The sequence below is a fragment of the Onychomys torridus genome, chromosome 23 (genome assembly GCF_903995425.1).
Source record: "Onychomys torridus chromosome 23, mOncTor1.1, whole genome shotgun sequence".
NCBI classification, from domain to species: domain Eukaryota; kingdom Metazoa; phylum Chordata; class Mammalia; order Rodentia; family Cricetidae; genus Onychomys; species Onychomys torridus.
Window position 1 is genome coordinate 66,265,064 of NC_050465.1, and position 23,827 is coordinate 66,288,890.

At 42.7% G+C, this 23,827-nt stretch overlaps 1 protein-coding gene across 1 annotated transcript in view; it reads right to left on the reverse strand.

Annotated features, from left to right (window-relative positions):
* Positions 1–23,827, reverse strand: part of Col4a4 (collagen type IV alpha 4 chain) — a 114,990-nt gene that overhangs the window by 83,745 nt on the left and 7,418 nt on the right. The window contains exons 2-4 of the mRNA XM_036173371.1: positions 15,891–16,058; positions 14,004–14,046; positions 6,620–6,697 (exon numbers count right to left, since the gene is read on the reverse strand). Coding sequence (XP_036029264.1) covers positions 6,620–6,697; positions 14,004–14,046; positions 15,891–15,937 — 168 coding nt within the window. The 5' untranslated portion in view covers positions 15,938–16,058. The remainder of the gene's footprint in view (positions 1–6,619; positions 6,698–14,003; positions 14,047–15,890; positions 16,059–23,827) is intronic.

The following is a 23,827-nucleotide window of genomic DNA, read 5'->3' on the forward strand; positions in this document are numbered from 1 at the left end:
GAGTCTGGACATCAGGAAGTGTTTCAAAACCTGAAGAATGAAAAGGTGGTGAGCCATCCAAGGAGCCTGGAGTGCAGTAGTGAAGAATGCTCCTGTACCTTCAGATTACCTCACTGTTCACAATGAACTTGGGGTGCATTGATCAGTCTGCCTTGGGGAGCACTAGGGTCTTTAGCTATGCTCTCAGGAGGCAGTAAGCAGGTGCAGTTGAAAGACCCTGCACAGAGAACCAGAGGAGAAAGCTTAGGCATTTGGATAATAAGGTCACCTCTTGGACCAGTCTATGGTGAGTGATTCTCCCATTTTGTAGTATTAGTATGTTGGGGACAGCCTGGCATCATCTATGTTCTCTGGAGACCTGGGACATCAGGTGGGGTTCTGGGCATTCTGCTCCTGTGACTTTTTCTCCTTTCCCAATAACACCTTATTTGCCCCAGATACGGGTATCCACCACCCCATCCCATTATATCCACTGCCCCATCCCCATTACATTTAAAGATGACAAGAGATGTGATGTGGTGAGGGTCTTATCCTAGGTCAGTCATCGTATGTTGCCTAAGGGGAGCTCTAACTGCCCTCACATGTCTCCTTATAAGAAGGGTGTGGGTGAGATTCGACACAGACCACAGAGAATAAAGCAATGTAAATGGAAGCAGAGGTGGAAACAATGGGAACCATGAAGGATGGAGCAGATTCTCCACCTGGAGCCTGGTGGTACCAACCACTTGCCTTTGAACATCTGGCCCAACGTGAAGAACACACTTCTGTTGCAGCAAGCCATCAAGCATTCTGTGCCCAATGCCCACATGCTCCCATGCAAAGCTAGCTCAGGAAACCAACTTACACACCTAGGGAGAAGCAAGTGCCTCTCTTGTCTCTTCTTTTCCATGAGGCACCCTCAAGCACCCAGAAAGTGCCTGGCACTGACCGGGAATCAGAAATAGTGGCTGGAGGGTGAGTCTCATCTATCTAAGGAGACCAGGGGCTGTGAGACGTCCCAGCTACAGGGACTTTCTTCTCAGTCTGGCAAGGATTTGATGGTTATTGAACGAATGGGAAAGTATTACTATTGATTGCAGTTAAAACAACACAACAAAGTGACCAAATAAGAACTTGAACTCCACAAAGAGAGGACCTGAAGCCCACTCAAAACCACTGCATTAAAAGAGATGGTTGGTGTAAGTAGATGCACTGAAACCCACCATCAAACCATACAACTTAGTCCTGGAAAAAATCCTGTGATGTTAGAACAGCATGCACACTTTGCATGATGGGAAATAAGTGGCACGTTGTACAGCAAGGGAGCAAATATTCTTTTTCCTTCTTACATATCCATAAATACTAGTTGTCAAGGAGATGTCAGCAGACCAAAATTGATGTTAGTGACCTGCAGCGATTCTTCAGATAGATGCCAACTACTGTTGCGTCAACACTATAGGTTGCCCCTCTGCTAACCATAGGCCAGCAAAGCCCTTTCCCGAAATACTTGACCGCTATACACAGCAAATTCAAACCTGGAAATATATCCCTTCAGCTTCTGCAAGTGTTCTGGTGTTCAAAAGTGTGCTACCATTTCTGATAAACACTGGAGCAAGCTAAGCTGCTGTTGTGACACTGAGCCTGGCAACTAGAATCTATTGGGAAACATGTGTTATAGCTGGGCACAAGGTTTTAGAAAAATTCTGGATTTTTATACCTTTGCAGGTCAAAGGCATGGCCCAGCACCTCATGTTTATCAGTGAGAATGGTCCCAGCCCTCTGACCTCAGGTTACCTGCTGTCCCCTAAAGGCATGCACATCATGTATATTACTGATCACAAGATTTTTCTGGTGATGACCAAATGAGACAGAGAGTCCTTGGAGGATTGGGATGTGGCATAGCAAGAAAGCAGCACCAATGCCAGTAGGTGACAGACTAGATGTAGCCATTTCCAGTTGTCACTGGGTGGTGTTTCTGTGAAAACAGAATGTTATTGACTACTGAAAATCTGGAGACATAAAATTACTGCTCTGAACCATTTGTCAGGCTGTGTCCTGAATGCAGCCATGTGAGCATTAGAACTGTGTGTGCAAATAAATTAAGGCCACAAAACATACTAACAATAATTGAAATTCCCCTCAAGTAGATTCTACTTTTTAGTCACAGGATGCAGGCTGATAAAAATATAAGGGATGAGTGAGTGACAATGTGGTGATATGCTGTACTGAGCATATTCAGTGACTGACAATCCCAAAGGGAAGAGGGACTCACTAATATTTGACCTGGGTTTCTAACTGAAAACTTAAAGACAGCATAAGTTTAAAGCCAGTTGCCCTTTGTGCCAAAAACCATACCATCACAAAGCTTTGTTGGTTTCATGGTGATGTCACTCCCTCAGATGATAAAACACACTCACCTGTTTTGTGTTTTTTATATAAGTTACCAAAAGATAAACTATTAACTATTACTATTCCAGTCACTAACCCAGAACTCATAAAAGGTCCCATCCTGGTTCATAAGCACATGACTTCATTGTCCTTACCAACAGACAACCACTAACTACATGGACTGCTTCCCTTGAGACCAAAATGACTAAGCTAAAATTCTGACCAATTCTATCTCATCTGCCTCCTTACAGAGATTAACAGAAAGTTTGGAGAGGAGATGGGGAAGAATCATAGATCGTGTAGGGGAGCAAGTCAGGAGCTGTCCAGTCATGTCTTATGTCTCAGAACCAGAGGATACCACCATCCCAAGGGGTGAGTAAAACCCTCTAGACAAACCTTTTTCTCCTAGGCTGAGCTTGAACCTGCAAGCCAGACATCAGGAGGGGGTACCCCCATCTCTTGCCCTGAGCCAGCACTACTTGCCTGGAGGAGTTCCTAGTGCCATAGTGGTCAGAGTTGGCTTGCTATAAAGATAGTTACCTCTGTCCACACCTCAAATGCAAAGAGATTTGAACTATGAACTCATGGTAAAGCAGTGCCAATGTGAGATAAGAAGTCTAGGTGAAGAGGACAGAGTCACCATTAACTTAGTAACAGCAGGTTTCCTTATGGATCCACAGTGTGCTGGCATGGCCACACCACAGGCTCCTGAGTTGTCTCTATGTTGGAGTCTGGGTTTTAATCCATTGATTGATTCATGTAGACTGCCTACTATGTACCGACTATTGTATTATGATCAAAGCAGTATAATGGAATACACTTACTCCAAAGGGGGAACCAAAGAGCAACAACTTGTCCCTCTAAGGTCAAGAGAGGCTGTTTTCATGATCCACCACAAGTACATGCTTAGGTTCTAATGAGGGGGTTCAGGAACAACCATACTCAAACTGATTGAGAGAGGAGGCTGGGCCATGGTCTCTGGACTACTGCATGTATCTGTCCCTGTAGCTCACTGTAGCTCCAAACTCAGATAGAGTTAACCACAGCTTTTATCAAGAAACCAACTTTGCTTGTCAAGAATTGCTTTAGCATCCTGCATGGGTGGAAAATGCTCCTCCAGAAGTCACAGTTATGAAATGAAAATTGAAATGTCGGGTACAGTTGTTGGCCAAGGCTGGGTGTTGTTGGTGCACATCTTTAATCCCAGTACTCGAGAGGCAGAAGCAGGTGGATCTCTGTGAGTTCCAGAACAGCCAGAGTACACAGTGAAACAAAACAGAAAAAAAAGTTGTTGACTACAGATGGGGAAGGGCTCATGATGCCAATACTCCTCTGTAAGGAACTCATGGCTGTCTTGATTGATGGTTCTAGGGAGGTGCCATTTTCTTCAATGCTGTATCCACTGATATGGTGACATTCCCTCAGTAAACAGCCTTCCACCCATGTTTGTACAAGCAACCTTAGTTAAGTTCAATGAATCACTCATTTGAGACACACACACACTCAGAGAGAGAGAGAGAGAGAGAGAGAGAGAGAGAGAGAGAGAGAGAGAGAGAGAGAATGTGTATGTGGGGGGGGTGGTGATGGTAAAGGATAATGATGATTAAAATGACCAGAATTTATTATATACATGTATTATCAAGAGATAAACATAAAAGTATAAAACAATAAAAAAGAATTACTTCAGGCCAAACAGTTTTACTGTGAGGTTTGAACAAGCCACCCAATGAGCCCACTGGAGAGGAACAATTTCCTTCTTGATGATACAAGCTTTTCCCTAAGTGGGCTGTGGAGCCTCAGCAAGACACCTCCAGCCCCTGGAATTCAGTGTCAACTTATTATTATTATCAGTCCACCTGGAACTTCCATTGTAGCTCTAGAGACTGGCTGAATGCTAAGAACTGAGTGCCTACATCTCTGCCTCTCCCACAGAAGGATAGTCTTCCTCCCACATTCTCTGCTGGAAAATGCCACCCATGCCTGCAGCCCTCACAGGGAGATTCCAGCCATCGGGAAAGGCGGAGGTTTCTGGAGCTGCACAAACAGTCCCCTCGGCCACCCACTACCAGGGACACACACATCGCAGAGAGCAGCTCAGCCCCCGGAACCCTGGCAATCCACAGACAGCCACAGGGACAGAAAAGCACACTCTGTACACACTCATTGGCTTGTGATCACGGAGATGCTCAAGCAATGGAGGCAGGATCCAGGCAGCAGATGTAAAGGGCTGGATCTCAGGATGTAACCCTGTGAACTCACAAAGTGACAGTACACCCAGGTGTTGGAACCTAAGTGTAATAACCTTTCCATGCTTGTGGAGCAAGTGCTGGAGGTGAGGCTAGGCACCTGGATGTTGTTGCTGGCTCTGGTTTGGGCCCCTTACACTGTCAGATGGAAACAAAAATAATCACACCCATCCCAATGAGCTGTGAGAACAGAACTTCTCTACATGTGCACTGCTGGTGTTGAGGACCAATCTCTGGTGTAGAATGTACCCTGCACTACAAGAAGCTGAGCCACACTGTTGGCCTCTGCCATTAGACACCAGTAGCTCCTTCCACCCAGCTGTAATGACTAAAACATGTCTCAACTGCCAAGTGTGTCCCTAGAAAGGTGGGTAAAACAAAATGGTCCCCAGTAAAGAACCACAGAATTAAGAGGTCTGAGATTTCTAAAGACATGTGGGTATAACGGCCAAGCCTTGGAGTAGGAGGAAGGAAATGTTTTGCCCTAAAGACTGGCCACAGTCCAAGCATGCTCTCAGTGTCATGTCTGTCACTGTGTGATCAATATAGACGTCATTTGGATTGAATGTTTATGCCCCCTATTCACATGTTGAAATCCCAATCTCCAAAGTATCGAGAATAGGAGATGGAGTGTCTGAGAGGTGACTTGATCATCACCATCAAGCCCTTCTGAGAGGACCCTAAAGAGCTTCCCTGCCCTCTCTCTCTCTCCACCCTGCAAGGACACCATCCCCAAGCTGTAGTAGTAGACACTTTGATCTTGTCTCCTCAGCCTCCAGATCTGTGAGAAACATATTTAATTGATTTGATTTGGCATACTATAAGGTGTACTGGTGTACTGTATTTGTTTCAGTAGCCAGAATACATGAAGGCTACTACATCCAAATCATTGAATTGACCTCAAAGGTATCCAGAGCTTAAGAAACACAGTCAACCTTAGCCCTTCTTAAAGGGGTTATTTTTATATTTTTTCATTCTTTTTTTTGGTTTTTCAAGACAAGGTTTCTCTGTGTAGCTCTGCGCTTTTCCTGGAACTCACTTGGTAGCCCAGGCTGGCCTCGAACTCACAGAGATCCTCCTGGCTCTGCCTCCCGAGTGCTGGGATTAAAGGCGTGTGCCACCACCACCCGGCTTTTTTTTTTTTTTTTTAATCATTCTTAAGTGACACAGAACTATACGTGTTTCAAGTGTAAAGAGTGGTATTTCAGTCTAAAAAAAAAAAAAAAAAATGACGAGAAGGTTTTGAAGCAAAGGGTTGCTTCTTCTGAACCTCAGCACACCTGAACTAACAGTTGCCGACTGCAGCTGTCAGTGCACAGGGAAATGCTTGTGGGTTCCTGAAATGTGAAAAGTAATAGCCAAGATGGACTGAAATGCTTTACAAACCAGATAGGAGTCCAGCTGCCAGCAGAACTATTCTGGGTGGCTTTGAGAGGAAAACTGGGTGGCTCGCTGTTCTGCACAGCACAATTGGTGCATGTAAGGTGAGGAGTCAGTGAGTTAAGAAAGGCATTTTAAGAGTGCAAAAAAGTCACTAGCAAATATGGAGCATGCAATGTATAGCTATTGTCTTGGCTTGAATATTAAGTTTCAATAGGGTACTATGTATAAAAGTGTATTTTGGTCAAACGTCTGGAAAGATGATTTTAAACCAAGTTAAACAGCTTTCCCCCACACACACATTTCTCAGAGCCTTTAAAACACTGATATGCAATAAACCTTGGAGGGGGGTGACCTGGAGTGGCAGACACTTCAGGCCTTTCTTTGTCAGATGATTCATGCCCTTAGTGTTGTGCAAAACACAGGGTAAACTGCACTGCTCAGACCGTGTGGCTTCACACATAGTCTAAATCAATTGTAACCCTTTCCAAGAACGTGAAGAACACTCACTGTGGAAGATACATACCTCTGGCTAATAACGCATGCTAAGGATTGGAGGCTACATAAAAACTCAGAGTGATGTGAAATCCAGGCACGTTGTCAGTGTTGATATCTGCATGACTCACCCGAGATCCCTTTTCAGGAAAACACTGGCAGACAGAACAGTTTCTTCCTCCACAAGGGCTGCCATATTTCTTGCCACTCTGGAAAGTGAAGCCACTGGTTCAGTATATCAGTCCTTGGGGCTCAGCTCAGTTCATAGAATATACAATAGATCCAGTGCACCACGTGCAGACCCCACCGAATGCTTCTTACCTTTAGATCCAGAGAAAGCAAATATTAATGTATCTATTCTGAGACAGGGTGCTGCTATGCAGCCAGGCTGCACTCAAACTTTTGGTCCTTCTGCCTCAGTTTCCCAAGTATGACATCACACTTGGCTGGAGTGAGTCATACTGACACATAAAAAGGAGGAGCACTTGGGGGGACTGTTACATGGGTCAGACTCTCCAACCCTGAAGACACCAGAGAAAAGGGAACCTTATTCAGAAGCCACCAGAGCCAGAATCATATAGAGGCATTCTCTCCCTGAAGACTTTAGTACCGAGTTGTGAACAGATGAGGTGGAAGTGTGCAGTCAGGCAAGCTGCGCACAGACAGAGGAATATGGTTTCAATGATAAACTTGACTTTCTCCCCACAGCCTCCTGTGTCTCCCAGATTAGCCAGGACACGATCCTCACCAAACAGATCCTTCCTAGGACAATTCTCCAGATCACTCTTGTGGTCTGAATTTAAATTTTCCTTCCTGCAGTCTTCCAGTTCTCCATGGTGGTTCCTCTAAGGTGTCGCTCAATCCCCAGCTTCTGAATCTGAGTCATTTGGGCCTTTTCTTGCTTTAACAGACTTTTCTTCTTCCTTCCTTCCTTCCTTCCTTCTTTCCTTTTTTTTTTCCTTGTTTTTTTTTTTTTTTTTTTTTTTTTGAGACAGGCTTTCTCTGATTATCTCTGACTATCCTGTAACTCCCTTTGTAGACCAGGCTGGCCTTGAACTTACAGAGATCCACCTGCCTCTGCTAGGATCAAAGGCGTGTGCCACCACACCAGCAACAAACTTTTCTTTAACTCTCTAGAAAGTCAACACACACACACACACACACACACACACACACACACACACACACGTTCACACAAGAATGTCCCTTCCCTTTGGGAGACACAGTATCTTGTCATCCATTGCATATCCACTTTATCTATACCCAGAGGCATCAGTCACTTCAGTACTAAGTGTACTCCAAGAATTACTATTTCCATATGAATATTCTCTACAAACAAAAACAAATTTAAAATCCCAACCCAGACAGCTTCAAGCACCTGCTTCCCCCCCACCAAGCTGTGGCTCGGGTGGGAAATGTTAGTTTCTAGTGGCAGAAACAGGATTATCAAGAAAGCAGCAGAGATAAGCTTTGTTTTTGCCAACCTTGCTTATTTGTATAATTGATATTTTTTTAAGCTTAAGGCAATGAAAATACATGAAGGTAGAATGAAAGAAATAGAGAACAGCTGACCTATAACTAAAGCTTTCAGGAGGTAGAGGCAAGAGGATCAGGGCAATTCCACATCCCAGCCAAAATTACATGACACACTGTCACAAAAAAAGAAAGAAAGAAAGAAAGAAAGAAAGAAAGAAAGAAAGAAAGAAAGAAAGCCACTAATCCAATAGTTACAGTCATGGTAGAAGACCAGTAAATAGGTTCAATACTTGCATGCTAATATGCATATTACACAATATGTATATGTCCATACATATAGATGAGGATGATAAAAGACAAAGGGTCTACTCAAAAGGTTTGCGGTTTTTTGTTTTGTTTTGTTTTTAGTCACTCAATCTAAACTTCCTTTAAGGGGCAGTGTGGTGGTTTGAATAAAAATGGCCCCCATAGGCTCACAGGGAGTGGCACTATTTGAAAGGATTAGGACATACAGCCTTGTTGGAGGAAGTGTGCCACTGAGGATGGGCTTTGAGGTTTCAAATGCTCAAGACAGGCCCAGTGTCTCTCTTTTCCTGCTGCCTGCTGAACCAGATATAGAACTCTCAGCTACCTCTCTAGCATAATGTCTGCCTGTGTGCTGCCATGCTTCCCACCATGGTAATAGACTAAATCTCTGAACGAACGTGTAAGCCAGCTCCCGTTAAATGTTTTCCTTTATAAGAGTTGCTGTGGGTATGGTGTCCCGTCACAGGAATTAAAAACCCTAAATCTAAGACGGAAAGGAATATTTTCAGTCAGAATCAAAAAGAAAATATTTTTAAGCATTAAACGAAAAAGACATCTTTATAAACAAAGGTCTTATGGCTCATTGAATGCATTGAAGAATCTGAGAGAATGAGGGTTAGAGCCAATCTGTGAAATGCCTGCCATGTGAGCATGAGGAACTTGGGTTCAGTTTTCTGTCACTCATGTACAAGGTTGGGCACAGCAGTGCATGCCTGTGATCTCAGTGCTGAGGGAGTGGAGAGAGGGGGATCTCTGGGGTTTGCTGGACAGGTAGTATGGCTAAATTGAGGGGCTCCAGATTGCTAAGAAACTCTGTCTCTGGCTGAGGATCTCTGCATCCACTTCCATCAGTTATTGGATGAGAGTTCCAAGACGATTGTTAGGGTGTTTAGCCATCTGATCACCAGACTAGGTCAGATCAGGCTTTCTCTCGACCATTGCCAGCAGACTACAGAGGATATATCATTGTGGATTTCCAGGCCCCAGGTAGAGCTCCAGGTGTCCAACTGTCGAGAAAGAGGAGGGTCTGCAAGAGCGTGAATTGTTGAATCCAAGATTGCAAAAAGCACAGGGACAAATAGCCAAATGAATGGAAGCACATGAATTATGAACCAAAGGCTGTGGAGCCCCCAGCTGGATCAGGCCCTCTGGATAAGTGAGACCATTGAATAGCTTGATCTGCTTGGGAGGCACCCAGTCTGTGGGACCAGGACCTGTCCTTAGTGCATGAGCTGGCTGTTTGAAACCTTGGGCTTTCACAGGGACACTTTGCTCAGTCTGGAAGGAGGGGACTGGACCTGCCTGTACTGAATCCACCAGGTTTAAATGAATCCCCAGGGGTGCCTTGATCCTGGAGGACATGGGAATGGAGGGGGGGGGCTGGGGAGAAGGTGGGGTGGGGACGGGACGGGACAGGGAAGGATAGGGGAACCCACAGCTGATTTATAAAATTTAAAACACATAATAATAAAGAAAAAAATTTTAAAAAAAGAAACTCTGTCTCAATTAATGGTGGGAAGGAATAGAAAAACACACTCAATATTGATTTTAGCCTCCCATGCTTGTGTGTAAATGCATTCACACACACACACACATACACACACACACACCACATCAACCACATATAAATGAGTTTGGAATTTCAGGAGTATATGACTCTTGAGTTTTAATTAGCACTGTTATCTGTGAATGCATGAGTTCAAAATTGTAAGAGGTTAGGAATGAAATGCCCAGACTTGGCTGGGAGAGCGTGCAAGCACAGTAGCTCGTCTGAGTACTCAGATTCATTTAAGGTCAGCATTCATTACTGAGTTCAGTGAAATACCAAAACAACAATGGCAAAACGGAGTCAGTAGATTAGATGCCTTGATAACAGTCAGGATGTTTATTTGATATTTGCTTGTTCTGCCAAGCATCACTGAGATATGTGAGGCAGGGTTACATTTTAGGAGTCATTTTAAAATAGATTAGCAGATTCTAAGAAAGAGACACCCATTGGCACGTGAAATGGGGGTGGGAACTTGTAAAGGAAGAGAGTCTGCACTTTACAAAGGTGTTGTATTGGTTGAGGAGATGTCGAGTGTGACACTCAGATGCCATGTGACAAAGCTACGTGTGATTTCAGGGGCTTGTGATCCCAGCATTGGCGAGGCAGAGACAAGCAGATCGCTAGGGCTCACTAAGCAGCCATCTTAAACTACTCGGCAAGTTCCAGAGCAATGAGAGACCCTGTGTCCAAAACAAACAAAAAGAAACAGAGGTAGGTGATACCTAAAGAATAGCATCTGAGTGTCTTCTAGCCTGCATACTCAGCAAACACATGTGTGTTAACTTGTATACACACACACACACACACACACACACACACACACACACACGAGAAAAAGAGAGAGAGAAAGAGAGAGGGGGGTGTCATGCAAAGACTTTGAAAAAGACAAGGGCAATACCACAATTAAACATTCATAGCTTGAACCACAATGACTAGGAATATACCTATACTGGCTGGTTTTGTGTGTCAACTTGACACAAGCTAGAATCATCAGAGGAAGGAACCTCAGTTGATGAAATGCCTCAATGAGATCCAGCTATAAGGCATTTTCTCATTTAGTGATCAATGGGCGTGGGCCCAGCCCATGGTGAGTGGTGCCTACCCTGGGCTGATGGTCCTGGGTTCTATAAGAAGGTGGGTTGACGGAGCCAGGGAGGCTCTATATATAGCAGGGGGGACCCTAGGATGCCTGTGGCTTATAATAAGTTTTGGTTTTACTCAATTACTGAGCAAGCCTCAATGAAACATTTCACTATTAAGATAAGAATTTATACTGTATCAAGCTGATAATAGAAAAATTAATTAATTAATTAAAAAAATCTTCTCCATACTTTAGGAGAGGCCATATCCTCCTCCTCTTATTTCATTCAGAAAGGACAATGTTGTAGGGAAGGAATTTTGTTTTTGAGACAAAATTCTCTACATAACCCTGACTGTCCTCAAAGTCACTATGTAGGCCAAGCTGACCTTGGACTCACAGAGATCTGTCTCTGGGCATAGTGGGATTAAAGGCATGTGCTACCATGACTGGCCTGGGAAAGAATTTTAAATGGTAGTAGTGTGTTGGGATTTGGTGGATAAAATGCTTGGTGTGCAAGTGTATGGATCTGAGTTGGAATCACCAGCATCCATGTAAAAATTCCAGAACAGAGTGGGTAGAGATGGACAGATTCCTCTGTGGTCAGCACCATTCCCTAGGCAGGAGTCCTGAACTGTGGAAAAATAGAGTTGAGCCCAAGCAAGAAAGCCTGCCTGTGCTTGTATCCCTTTGCTCTTGGCGTGGATATGATAGTCACTGAAGCTCTGGCCACTGAGACTCCTCTGCTATCCCAGACTCTAGCCTGGAATTGTGCACTAAAATCCCCCCTTTTCCCCAAATCATTTTTGTCACACAGACAAAATAAAAAATAAAGTGAAACAGCTAAAAAAAAAAAAAAAAAGGTTGAGCACATCATGGGAAGTAACCAGTAAGCTGCTCCCTTCCATGGCCTCTGCATCAGCTCCTTCCTCCAGGATCTGGCCCTGTTTGAGTTCCTGCCCTTACTTCCTTCAGTGATGAGCAGTGAAGTGTAAGTCAAATAAACCCTTTCCTCCCCAACTTGCTTTTTGGTCATGGTGTTTCATCACAGCAATAGAAACCCTAACTAAGATAATACCCATACTCATACACTCACTGGGAACACATCTACATTCACACACTCACTGGGAACACACCTACACTCACACACTCACTTGGAACACAACTACACTCACACACTCACTGGGGACACACCAATGCTCACACACTTGCTGGGAACACACCTATACTCACACACTCACTGGAAATACACCAATCCTTAAATGCTCACTGGGAACACACCAATGCTCACACACTCACTGGGAACACACCAATGCTCACACACTCACTGGGAACACACCAATGCTCACACACTCACTGGGAACACACCTACACTCACACACTCACTGGGAACACACCTACACTCATACACTCACTGGAAACACAACTACATTCAAAGCAACTTATTTTTGTCTAAGGGAACAAACAGGAGAAGCCCCCTTTTTTACCTCAGATGTCATAACACACATGCTTATTGCATATAAGTTTAAAGGAAGTGCAGCATCACCTTCTAAAAACCTAACTCTGTCCCATATTGGTACCCATTTTCTTTTTTTGTAAGAAAATGATACAGATTCAAAACCAAAACATCAAGCTCTATGAAAGCATAGCCTATTAGAGGACATTTTATGTCTCTGTCCTGGCCTCAAGTCCCCTACCCTCAGAGGATCCATCTCTTTACATTGGTATCTAGGTATTAATAAGCATACTCAAGCACACACAGCCACACTGTTGGTGATTTGGGTTGTTTCACTCGAGTGGCACCCTGACTTGTACCTGGCCATTTTCACATCATCACAGTTTTCACATTCATGCTGACATGGCCCTCACAGCTGTTCAGCTCATACAGCACCAGGACTCATGCATCCACTCCCTACTGATGAATACTTAGGTGATGCCCTTCTTCAGCTGCTGAACACCACCCTGCAGTTAGTGCTCTTGGGCATGCATCTTCCCACATGCCAGAATAAAAATATGTGACAGATTAAAAAATGCATTCCTGCACCAAAGGAATGTACATTTAAAATCTTGGTAGATATTGCAAACTGTGGGTCACAGGTACTCATGTCAACCCACACCTTCCCCCTAAATCCCAGCTACCATATTGCTACTCCCTACATGCTAAAATATCTCTGCACCACAAGCTGATAGGAGTGTCTAGGATTGAACTATTTGGTTAAGGAATCACATTCACTCTCATAGATATAAGGATCAAGGGCAGTGAATTTTAGGATGCTACAGACTTTTGTAATAGAAAAATAAATGCATACCATACAAAAATAAGCTTGGGAAAGTCAGGTAAGATTAACTAGAAAAAAAATGCTCCCAACTGAGCAACACAAGGAGACATTCTGAAATGCACAGGAACTAAGCTGGACAAGTCTGACTCTCTCTGCCTAACACAAGACGGGGGCTGACTCTTAGCTGGGTTAAAGAATAAGTAACTAGGGAGAACCAAGAATCAAGGGCATCTCATTCCTTGACTCAGATAGTAAAAGGGAAGTAGAGATAATTTCCTATTTCAGTTACTTTGCAAAAGTCTCTGGTAATCAAGGGACTTGAGTCAGGTAGTTCTCAGTCACTCCCGTGGTTTTCAGCCCTGAATGGCAGGCAGCCCTTAAGAGAGTATCCCTGAAACCTGTGAAATTGGGTTCACAATTTAGATTCTTCCTCGAGGTTGCAGGAGAAAAGGGCTGGTTACAGGCTGAGCTTTCCCTGCACCTAAAAAGCATCCAGACTGAACCTTACATTCCTTGGTTTAATCTCAAAACAGCTCAGCTACTTTTTTGTTCCAAATAAAAAGAATTTAAGGAAGGACTGTGGTTGTTACAAGATAAAGACCACTCCAACACCCAGGCAGTTCTATAAGCAGCTGTGATTGGAAAAATATCAAAGTATTCCCAGGTTGTGTCTTATCTCAGTGTCCACTTCACAGATATGAAGGCTGGGCCCCAGAGAGTGACTAGTTTAAACATGTTTTAAAAACATATAAATCATACATGCATGCAATGAATCATACATTCAACAGAGTAAACTTTCCATGTACAGAATGAATTAATATACTTACCCCATATTCATATTGTACGGTAAAGAGAATAAATATTAGTGACCTATGAAAAAAGGAAAATATAGACTAAGTGTTTGCTTTAATGAGAAACAAGCTAAACAGAATAATAGTACCAACTACAGAAGGCTGGTTCTTACTTCTAACTGCTACCATCTGACACAGTCAATGTCATCATCTCTCTGGCTGGCATCCTTGCCTCTGTTCTTTTTATCAGTCAGAGAAGATACATTGAAGGCCTTTGTTATGGTTATACTGAAGGCCATGATGCTGGAGTCCACAGGGGCACCCAAGGCAAGATTGAGGCCTGAATGAACAGATTTGTGAAGGGAGTTGAGATGGCTCTCCATGAAAGCTAGAGAGAAGAGAGAGAGAGGCAGCTGTGGTTGGGAACACACTTCAGGCCAGTGTATCTGAGTTGTCATTTAATGGGACCCATGCAAGGAGGAGCGGTAAATGGAAAGCTGCCTGAATGAGAAGAATAGCTTGGGGTGAGTGAGAATAATGTGGAATTATTAAAGAAGAGTGAGGTGGTCCACAACCAAAATCTGCCTTGTGCTTTGATGCTACTAAGAATGAATTTTAACAAGAGGAAGGATGTGACCAAGAAAAGCCAAGCAAACATTTGCTAGGACATCCATCTCTTTGTCAAAGGCCTTCCAGCGCACATTCTCTCATTTGGTGCTTGAGCATCTGTGGTGAGTTGGTCCTCCTGGCCATACTATACATAACCCTATGCCCACCTCTACCCTTGGTGGTAGAGGAACTGAAGCCATGTCTTGGGCTTGGTTCTATGTAGCCTTTCCCCCTTTGGAATCATACGCTAAGGTGAACCTTCTTTCTCCACACTCTAGTCCTTTCTCTTGAAGTAACAGAAATATTATAGACAATGACAAAGCATTGTGTCTGGGAGTGACCCTGATTAAGAGACCAGAAGCTGGAGGGTCTCATGACTGAAATCAGGGAGTCTGGTTCTTGCCCTTTTCAGGTTCTGGAAGTGTTTATGATTGTTGGTTCATAGCCTGCTGTAGAACAATCCTTTTCTATGCTATGAATGTGTATTACTCTCATTGGTTAATAAAAAGCTGGCAGGCTGGTAGCTGGGCAGGAAGTTAGGCAGGAAAGCCAAACTGATGATGATGGGAAGGAGAAGGGCAGAGTCAGAGGAGTCACCAGAACAGACACAGAGGAAGCAAGATGAGAACGCTGTACTGAGAAAGGGTACCAAGCCATGTGGCTAAACAAAGGTAAGAATTATGGGTTAGTTTAAGTGTAAGAGCTCTTTAGTAATAAGCCTGAACTACAGACCAAGCATTTATAATTAATATAAGCCATTGTGTAGTGATTTGGGAAGTAGCTGCTGGGTATTTGGAAGTTGCTAAAGAGACAGAAACTTCCATCTCCAAAGCTAGAGCTCTCTGGCCTCTGCTTCTGCAGTCTTGTTCACTGATGCTGGTCTCCCTCCTCCTCTCACATCTAAGAATCCTTGTGATGACATTAGCTCTACCCGGATAGTCCAAGATCCCCACTCCAATCTCAAAATCACCTGAATTCTGTTTGCAACAGTAAATTCCCCTTATCATATAAATAACATATTAACAAAAATTAGGATGTAGACATCTTTGAGGTCATTATCCTGCCCATTGAATTCAGGAAAGTGCTTTGAGCTCACTCCACTAGTTTCAGGAACCCTGAAAAGTTCTGGACATTCCATGCTTTTGGTATTCAAATATAGTAAATAAGATAGCAGGAACCCAGAGCTTTTAATTGTATCATACAGCTTTGCATTCAATCATGATGTGGGTAAATTTTGGGGAAGATGTTTGTATTTAAAAGTCAGGATGGATTCTAAATGGCAGCAGAACTTATTCCATATAGACATGCACACACCAGGAGCCTGTGATTGAGGGCTTGGTCCATCTAAAAGAGAACCTCATGAAGACCTTGAGCACAGGTGTCCTCACTGATGAACTCTACACCAAAAGTACTCCTCCAATCTTCTCCTTTCTTCCAGAAAACTCTTGTAGACAGTTGGGTGTCCGTGTCCTGTGTTAGAACCTGCATGTGTGAAATACAAATATAACTCTTATAACAACGGTGTGCAACAAAATTAAGAAAAGTGGCTTCCATTACTCTGTCAGTGATGGAAACATTTTCTAAACAACTCCAATGACTGTTGACATAGCCATCTTTTCTTAGTTCTTGTCATACTGAATAAACATTCTTAGAAATTAAAATATCCTATTAGGGGAAAGAGGGTATGGTCGGGAAGAGCAGGGACAAAGAAAGAACAGGTTGGATTGAGGGGGAGGATGAAGAATGCATGAAAATACCATAAAGAAACTTGTGATTTTGTAAGGTATCTTTAAAAGGGGGTTTCTTTTCTTTTTGTTTTATGTGTATGGGTGTTTTTCCTGCATCTTTGTCTATGTACCATGTGCATGCAGTGTCCAAAGACGCCAGAACAGGCCATCAGATCCCCTGGAGCTAGAGTTATAAACAGTTATCCACCACCATGTGGGTTCTGGAAATTGAACTGAGGTCCTCTGAAAGAGTAGCTAGTGCTCTTAACCACCAAGCGATCTCTTCAGCTTCTTGTAAACTAACTTTAACAAATAAAAATAAATAAAATAGAAATTTTCTCAAATCCTCTATATGTAATAAATATGTTTTTAAAAATGAAAAAGATTTGTGAGAACTAAAAACACATTTTCACAGTATACTTATACATAAACATTTGTAATTACCAAAACTGGAAAAATACATTAATTGATTGATAGAAAAGTAAAATATTATACCATGCAATGGAATATTTTCTAGCCATAATAAGGAATTACACATGGATATGTGCTGCTACATGTATAAACCTTAAAATCGTTGTGAGTGTCAGAAGCATAGATGGTGGGCAAATCCACAGAGACAGAAAATAGATCAGCAAGTGTCAGGGTAGGTACAAATGGAAAATTGGAAGTACAGGGTTACAATGTTCTGGAATTAGAGAGTGGTTATAATGTGCCTCATCACTGTATCTGGGACTACTCAGTTATATACTTTAGAAGAGTTAAAGTGGTGAACTTTATATTTTAAATTTTATTTGTAAACAAGAGAAAACGTATTTTTTTTTAACTTGACCTGAAGAACTCTTTACTTTGATCTTAAAATCTCAGAGAATAGAGACATCTCATTTTTGAAAGTTTGGCTCCTCTGAGCTACTGTCCTTATGGAAACTGGTAAAGAGACAGGAACCAAGACTGTCCAATATTACAAGCTGTTTTTAAATTTCTGGATGAAAGCTGGGCAAATAAATTCACCACAGTCTTAACTGAAGACCAGTTTTCCTGGTGAATGGTGGAAACACATTCCATGATAGTTTCAAAACCAAGTAGAAATACAATTATGAAGAACACATAGATTTTTCCATGCCCAAACTGGACATTTTAAATAGCTTTTGATTTAAAGTTATATTCTGGAAATGAGTCTCAATAAAATGAACTATTGTTTTGGGAAAAAAAATACAAATTTCTGTGAATCACTTTAATTATATTCAATATTATAAACAAATGGAAAATTGTACAAAACCATGGAAAATCGGGGATATTTATATTTTAATTAAAAAATAATTGGTGCAGGAGCTGGAGAAATGCCTCACTGGTTAAAAACATTGACTGCTCTTCCAGAGGTTCTGAGTTCAATTCCCAGTGGAGGCTCACAACCAGCTGTAATGGGATCTGGCACCCTCTTCTGGCTTGCCAGGACACATGCAAATGCAGCACTCATACCTTAAAAAAATACACAAATAAATAATTCAAAAGAATAATTGGTGCAGTTAATCTCCACAATCAGCTAGGCATGCTATGAAGAAGTTTTCACAGAGGAACACCATTAAAATTCGGAAGAAGGATGCTTGACTACTGTCCTAACATCTGGAGTTTGACTACTGTCCTAACATCTGGAGTTTCTCAATATGCTTGGATGGATGATTTCTGGAGACATCAAACTAAAACTGTCTCCACATTATTTTAGAAATAGCCAGTACATTATAACGCCACCACAGTCCGATTTTCACCACCAATGGGTAAAAATGTTGCACATATATACTTTAATAGAAATTTATAATGCTCAGTTTTTATTATGAAATTGTATTTACATAGCATCCATTTCATATATACTCTACTGTTTGTGTGTGCAGCTGCACATGTGTGTGCATGTGAAAGCCATACGCCAAACTCAGGTGTAGTTTCTCAAGTTCTTTTGACCTTGTTCCTTGAGAAAGAGTCTAGCAATAGCCTGGGGTTCCTCAAGCAGATTTGGCTAGCTGACCTGTGAGCCCTAGAGATATCTGGGTTGGCCAAGGGATGGGAGTACCCAGTTTCATTTCTGTTGTGGTGATAAAATACCTTGACAAAACAACCATAGGGAGAAGGGTTTATTACACTTACAATTCCAGGCTATGGCTTATCACTACAGAGAAGTCACAGAGGCAGAACAACAACTGGTCACACCACATCTGCAGTCAAGAGCAAAGAGAATGAACGGACTCCCGCTTCCTGATTGCTCTCAATAAGCTGCTTCCTGTCTTATACAATTAAAGATTCCCCACCTAGGGAATGGTATAGCCCCCCAGTAGGGTGGGTCCTCCTACATCAATTAACCATCAAGATAATCCCCCACAGACAGGTGTACAAGATCTAAACAATTCCTCAAATGAATCCCTCCCTAGTATTGGGGTGATTCTAGGTTGTGTCAAGTTGAAGGTGAAAACTAACTAGCCCAGAGAGTAGGCTCTTCTCTTGAAAAGTATAAGAAGAAAAATTGTGAAAAGAGGCGAGAATCTTGATCAAAGACAGAAGAACTCCATAGAAGAACATGAACCACAGCTGAGAATCTGGACATTGATTCTTTTTATTCTCTACAAAATGAGTTATATAAGTCTGAAGCAGTTTTTGCTTCCCTGTGATATGTGTGTTTCTGTGTGAAGACCCATTCTCAGTGAGCTGCCAAAGGGAAGAAGCGGTCTTTCTATCGGGAGCAGATGGTGGATGGGTGCACACTTATATGTGCATCTGTGCAGCCCACAGACCAGCCACACAAAGATTTTCTGTCTTTGTGGCAGTGGTATATTATATATTACATATAACATGTGTTTCATGCAATCTATGAGGACTTTCTCTTTTGCAGTGGCCAGTAGTAAGAACATTAAAGTGTTTGCTTTGGTCCAGCGCCCAAAAAATCACCTTATCTCTCACAACAGCTGCTCTCTAACTGAACTTCCTACATTAATAACTGACGTTATATGAAACTAGGTGAGACACTGTGTTTCTGAATTTATCGCTGCTATAAAGAACATATCTCAAGCAGCCTGAAATGCTATGGCGCTAGGGTATATAATGCAAACAACATTAGATGATCTTCTACACAGTCAATTTCTGCAGAAGTTATGTGTCCTTTGACAGAACTGCTTTGCCACTGCTGACTGTTAGTGATAAAAAGCACATTCTCCATAGTGGCATCGGGGTCTCAATTCAGCCCAGCCACATGAAGGCACAGTCATGTCTTCTGTTATCTGATTCCACCTCCTCAGCCCTATGGGAAGGACCACAATAAACCCTGGACTCAAGGCAATCCAACTCAAAACATGCCACTGTGACAGAGAACTCAGACTCTAGGCTGGGAATAAGTAGAGAGAGAGAGACTCTGTGGGAGAGCAGAAATAAGCACACTGAGAAGAAAAGATATGAAAGGAGAAAGATGCATCAAGAGATGGCCCAGGGCACAGTCCAGGCAAAGAGTGAGCTTGAATTCAGAGGAACCCAACTATGCTAAATAGTTGTGGGGCGTTTACCCACCAACCCCACAGTTCCCAGATTTTTCTTGAGTGAGAGCAGCAGGAAATATTAGAATAATTTAGAGTGTGGAGATAAACAGAACAGAAAATACAGAATAGCCTAAAGAGGGCCTGGAACCTATACCAATGGGCCCTGACTGTCTCTGCCCTAAGGTATTTACAGAAAGGTCATGGGATAGAGCAATAGACCTCCCCCCAGCACAGCCAAGTGCAGACCATCTCAGACACCTGCACTCAGGCCTGTGGTCCAATCATCCTCTCTATGCAGACCTGCTGGGTAAAGAAAGACACGAGGAACCTGAAAACGGGCTCCCACAAGTAGTCACGAAAAGCTGTTGTCAGAGAGGACAATGCAACAAGAGTCAAAGACCTGCTGAGAGGACTGAAGCTGCCCCAACCCCTCCTGGAGTTTTACTGTCTGTTTCCTGTGTTCAAGTGAATGGGCCTGTGCAGACAAGTGGATGGAAGGCTGTCTCCTTCCTGAAGGTTCTAAGGCTGTTACCCTCTCACAGGAAGCTCGCTTGCCCTCCAAGAGAGAGATTGCATATCAGCACTTTAGTCCTTTGCCAAGCATCTGCTCACTGCAGACCCCTGTTAGGTCTCCAGGCTTTTCCCCCCAGAATACAAACAGAAGTTCTTTCTAGCACATGTGACCAGCCAATGCCACCATGTCATCTTCCTCTAACTCCTTGTGATTATTAACTCCACTTCATTTGTTTTTAAACAGGAATCTTTGGTCTCCAGTCCCCTGGGATGCCTTATGAGTCTCGGCTCAATGTTTTCCAAATGCTCCAGTCTTGGGAAGAAGATCCAAGATCTTCCAGATTTCCCCGAATTGCACCATGGGAAATTTGTTTTCTCTGCAACAAGATCTTGGGTTGGAACACACCCTGATGTGCTCTCATCAATGTGGGCAAGTAGCCAAGGTTGGGAACCAGATGAACAAGAGGCTAAGGCTTGGACTTTCCTACTCACAAAATAAATAGAGAAGTTTATATCTTTTCCTCCACTGGTGACACCAGAGTTCTGTCACATGTCCTGGTCTTGTTCATTCTGTGAAATAATTTCTCACTTATTCAATGAGTACATGTGCTTTCCACCAGATGCAACATTCAGAAAATTATTTCTGGTGACAAACCATTCTGATTGTGTGAACAACTATTTTGTGTATTTTTGGTTTTCCAAATTAGAATTTTCAATGTTTGAGCTTTTATTTAAGGGGGGGGGGTTGCTAAAGAGGTGGCTCTGTGGTTAAGAACATTGGCTGCTCTTCCAGAGGATTGGGGTTTAACTCTCAGAACCACACAGTGGCATACAACCAGCTATAACTCTAGTCCCAGGGAATATGATGTCCCCTTCAGGCCTCTGCAGGCACTGCATGCAAGTGGTGAACAGACATGCATTCAGGCAAACACTCATACACATTTTTTTTTTTTAATTGAGGCAAGGCTTTCAGACATTCCACTCTGTTAGGTATAGGGAAAGCCTTATTTACCTCAGTCCACTGAAGAACTTCCTTCAATGACCTACATCTTCTCAGTTAAGTGTTAAACTGATCAGGGCTGGAAACAGTTCAGTTGACAGAGTGTTTGTCTAACCTGCATGCAGCTCTGAGTTCAAACCCCAGCATTGCATAAATAGGATATGGTAGTGCATTCCCAGGATCCCAGAACATGCGACATGGAGGCAGGAGGACTAAAAGTTCAAGGTCCATCCTTATTATATGGTGATTTCAAAGCCAGCTTGGGGTACAGTAAACCCTGTATTAAGATAGGTAGGTAGGTAGGGACGGAGGGAGGGAGGGAGGGAGGGAGGGAGGGAGGGAGGGAGGGAGAGGGGAGGGGGAGAGAGAGAGAGAGGATAGATAGATAGATAAATAGATAGATAGATAGATAGATAGATAGATAGATAGATAGATAGATGATAGATAGATAGACAGAGTTAACCATTTTCCAATATACTGGCTAATTACTTGTTCCACTTTTATTTTATTTTTTAATTTGGGATTGGCGATGTGGTCCAGTGGATAATGGCATCTATTGCCAAGCCTTGAGTTTAATGTGAGAAGCAACATGGTGGGAGAACTGACTTCTCCAAACTGTCTCCTAATCTCCACAGGCATATAAAGGCATCCCCTACACAAACAAACAAACACACACACACTCACACACACACACACACACATACACAATCAATCAATCAATCAATGTAATACTTTTTAAAATTGGAATGTATTTCCACTAATACATTTGAAAACATGGAAATAGTATGTGTTAATCAGGAACCATGTATTAGCACACACATACATCATGTAATGTTAAACCAAGGAAAACTCTGTTCTCCCCAAAGGTTTTCTCATTTATCATTTCTTTATGTTGAAGATGTACAAAATATATTGTTGGGATGTCTCTACACATACAGGGTATGATTATAAGACTATCACCTAGAACTTCTTCCTCTTCTCGAATAGGACCCACCACCTGCTGAACAGCCTCTTCCCTTCCCATTCTCTCTCTCGACTTTCCCAGCTCCCCACCTCCTGCCCTTAACTCCTATGAAACCCACTGTTTTCAGATCCCATATATGAATGAGATAGAGCTTGGGATGAGTCTCACTGTCTGGTCTATTTTACTTAACACAATGAGCGCATCCGGTACCATTGATTTCATTTAAATAAACTTAAATAAGCTGATTTTACTCCAAAACACGCCCCCTCAAAAAAAAGAAAAAAAAAAAACCCACAACATGGTTATTTGAGTTCTTTAGCAAAAACATTTAACCTCATTCCACACAAGATTTTTCATGGGGGTCATGAGTCTGTGTGGTCTGAAGACCCTCGGAATGTGGCTGCAGCTTCGTGTTCTCTGAAAGGGAAGAACTTGACAACTCAAGTACATTCCTGAGAACTACTCTAAATTCCAGCTGGAACAGAATGGCCCTGGCTTAGAGCCAGCCCACCCCACCTCTCCTACCCTGTAGACATGGTTGCAGTGTATGAATGCTGCAGTCCTTAAATGACACTGGAATTAGGTCTGTTAAGCCAGAGTCAAGTGCACCCTGTCTCCGCTCACCCACCATTCTGGCAATGTGGGCTTCTATTATCTCTTCCTTTTTGAGGCCTCCTCCTAATACCAACAGAAAACCTGACAGTAACCATAATATTGCCATATCTAGGGACAACGTGGTACATGTTATAAAAATGCACAGCTAATTTTCAAAATCATACTGGCCTCTTACCTTCCACCTCAGAGTGTCATCCTTAGCTCATGATGCTCCCAAATGTGTTGCTGAAAGTTCTAAATTCCAGCTTTCCCTGCATCTATGAGTTTTCTCCCTGGCCATGGAAGAACACTTATCTCAGTTCTCTGGACCTTTCAGACTTTTGAGAGATGCCTTTGGAATGAGTTTCTGGCAATAACATCAGCTGATTCCTTGGGCAGGAACATCCCCAAGAGCAGTGGAAAGTTGACTTCCCAAGGAGGAAGCCTCTGTGGTTCTTATGTACAGAGAGTCTACTTCTCTGCATGTTGACCTTGCATCCAAATAGTTAGGGGATGAAAGTTAGGAAGGTTGGGTTCAGATATTCACTACTATCACACAGTCAAGTCATTAAGTAATTAAAACATATGTTCAGTGAGTGTAGCCCCATGCAAGTCCATAATTCCACTGTGCTCAAGATTTCTCAATACAGAAAATTAGTACCTGAGAGACCAAAATGAGTCTGAATCAGTGCCCTGGGCAGTGCCTGGCTCAATAACTGTTCCTCCACCTCCCTTCCTCCTTTCCTCTCTTACTCCCTTCTTTCCTTCCTAATTAGTAATAGCAATGAGAACAAAAACCTTCCCAACATGTTGGAAAAGGTTATAGATATAGAAAGTGAGGCTAGCTAAGGGAAAGGTTACAGTAGTTTGTAGGTGGGAAAGGGGGTAGCTAGCTAGCTAGCTAGTTAGAGATGAGATGGGATGAGATATTGTTAGTTAGT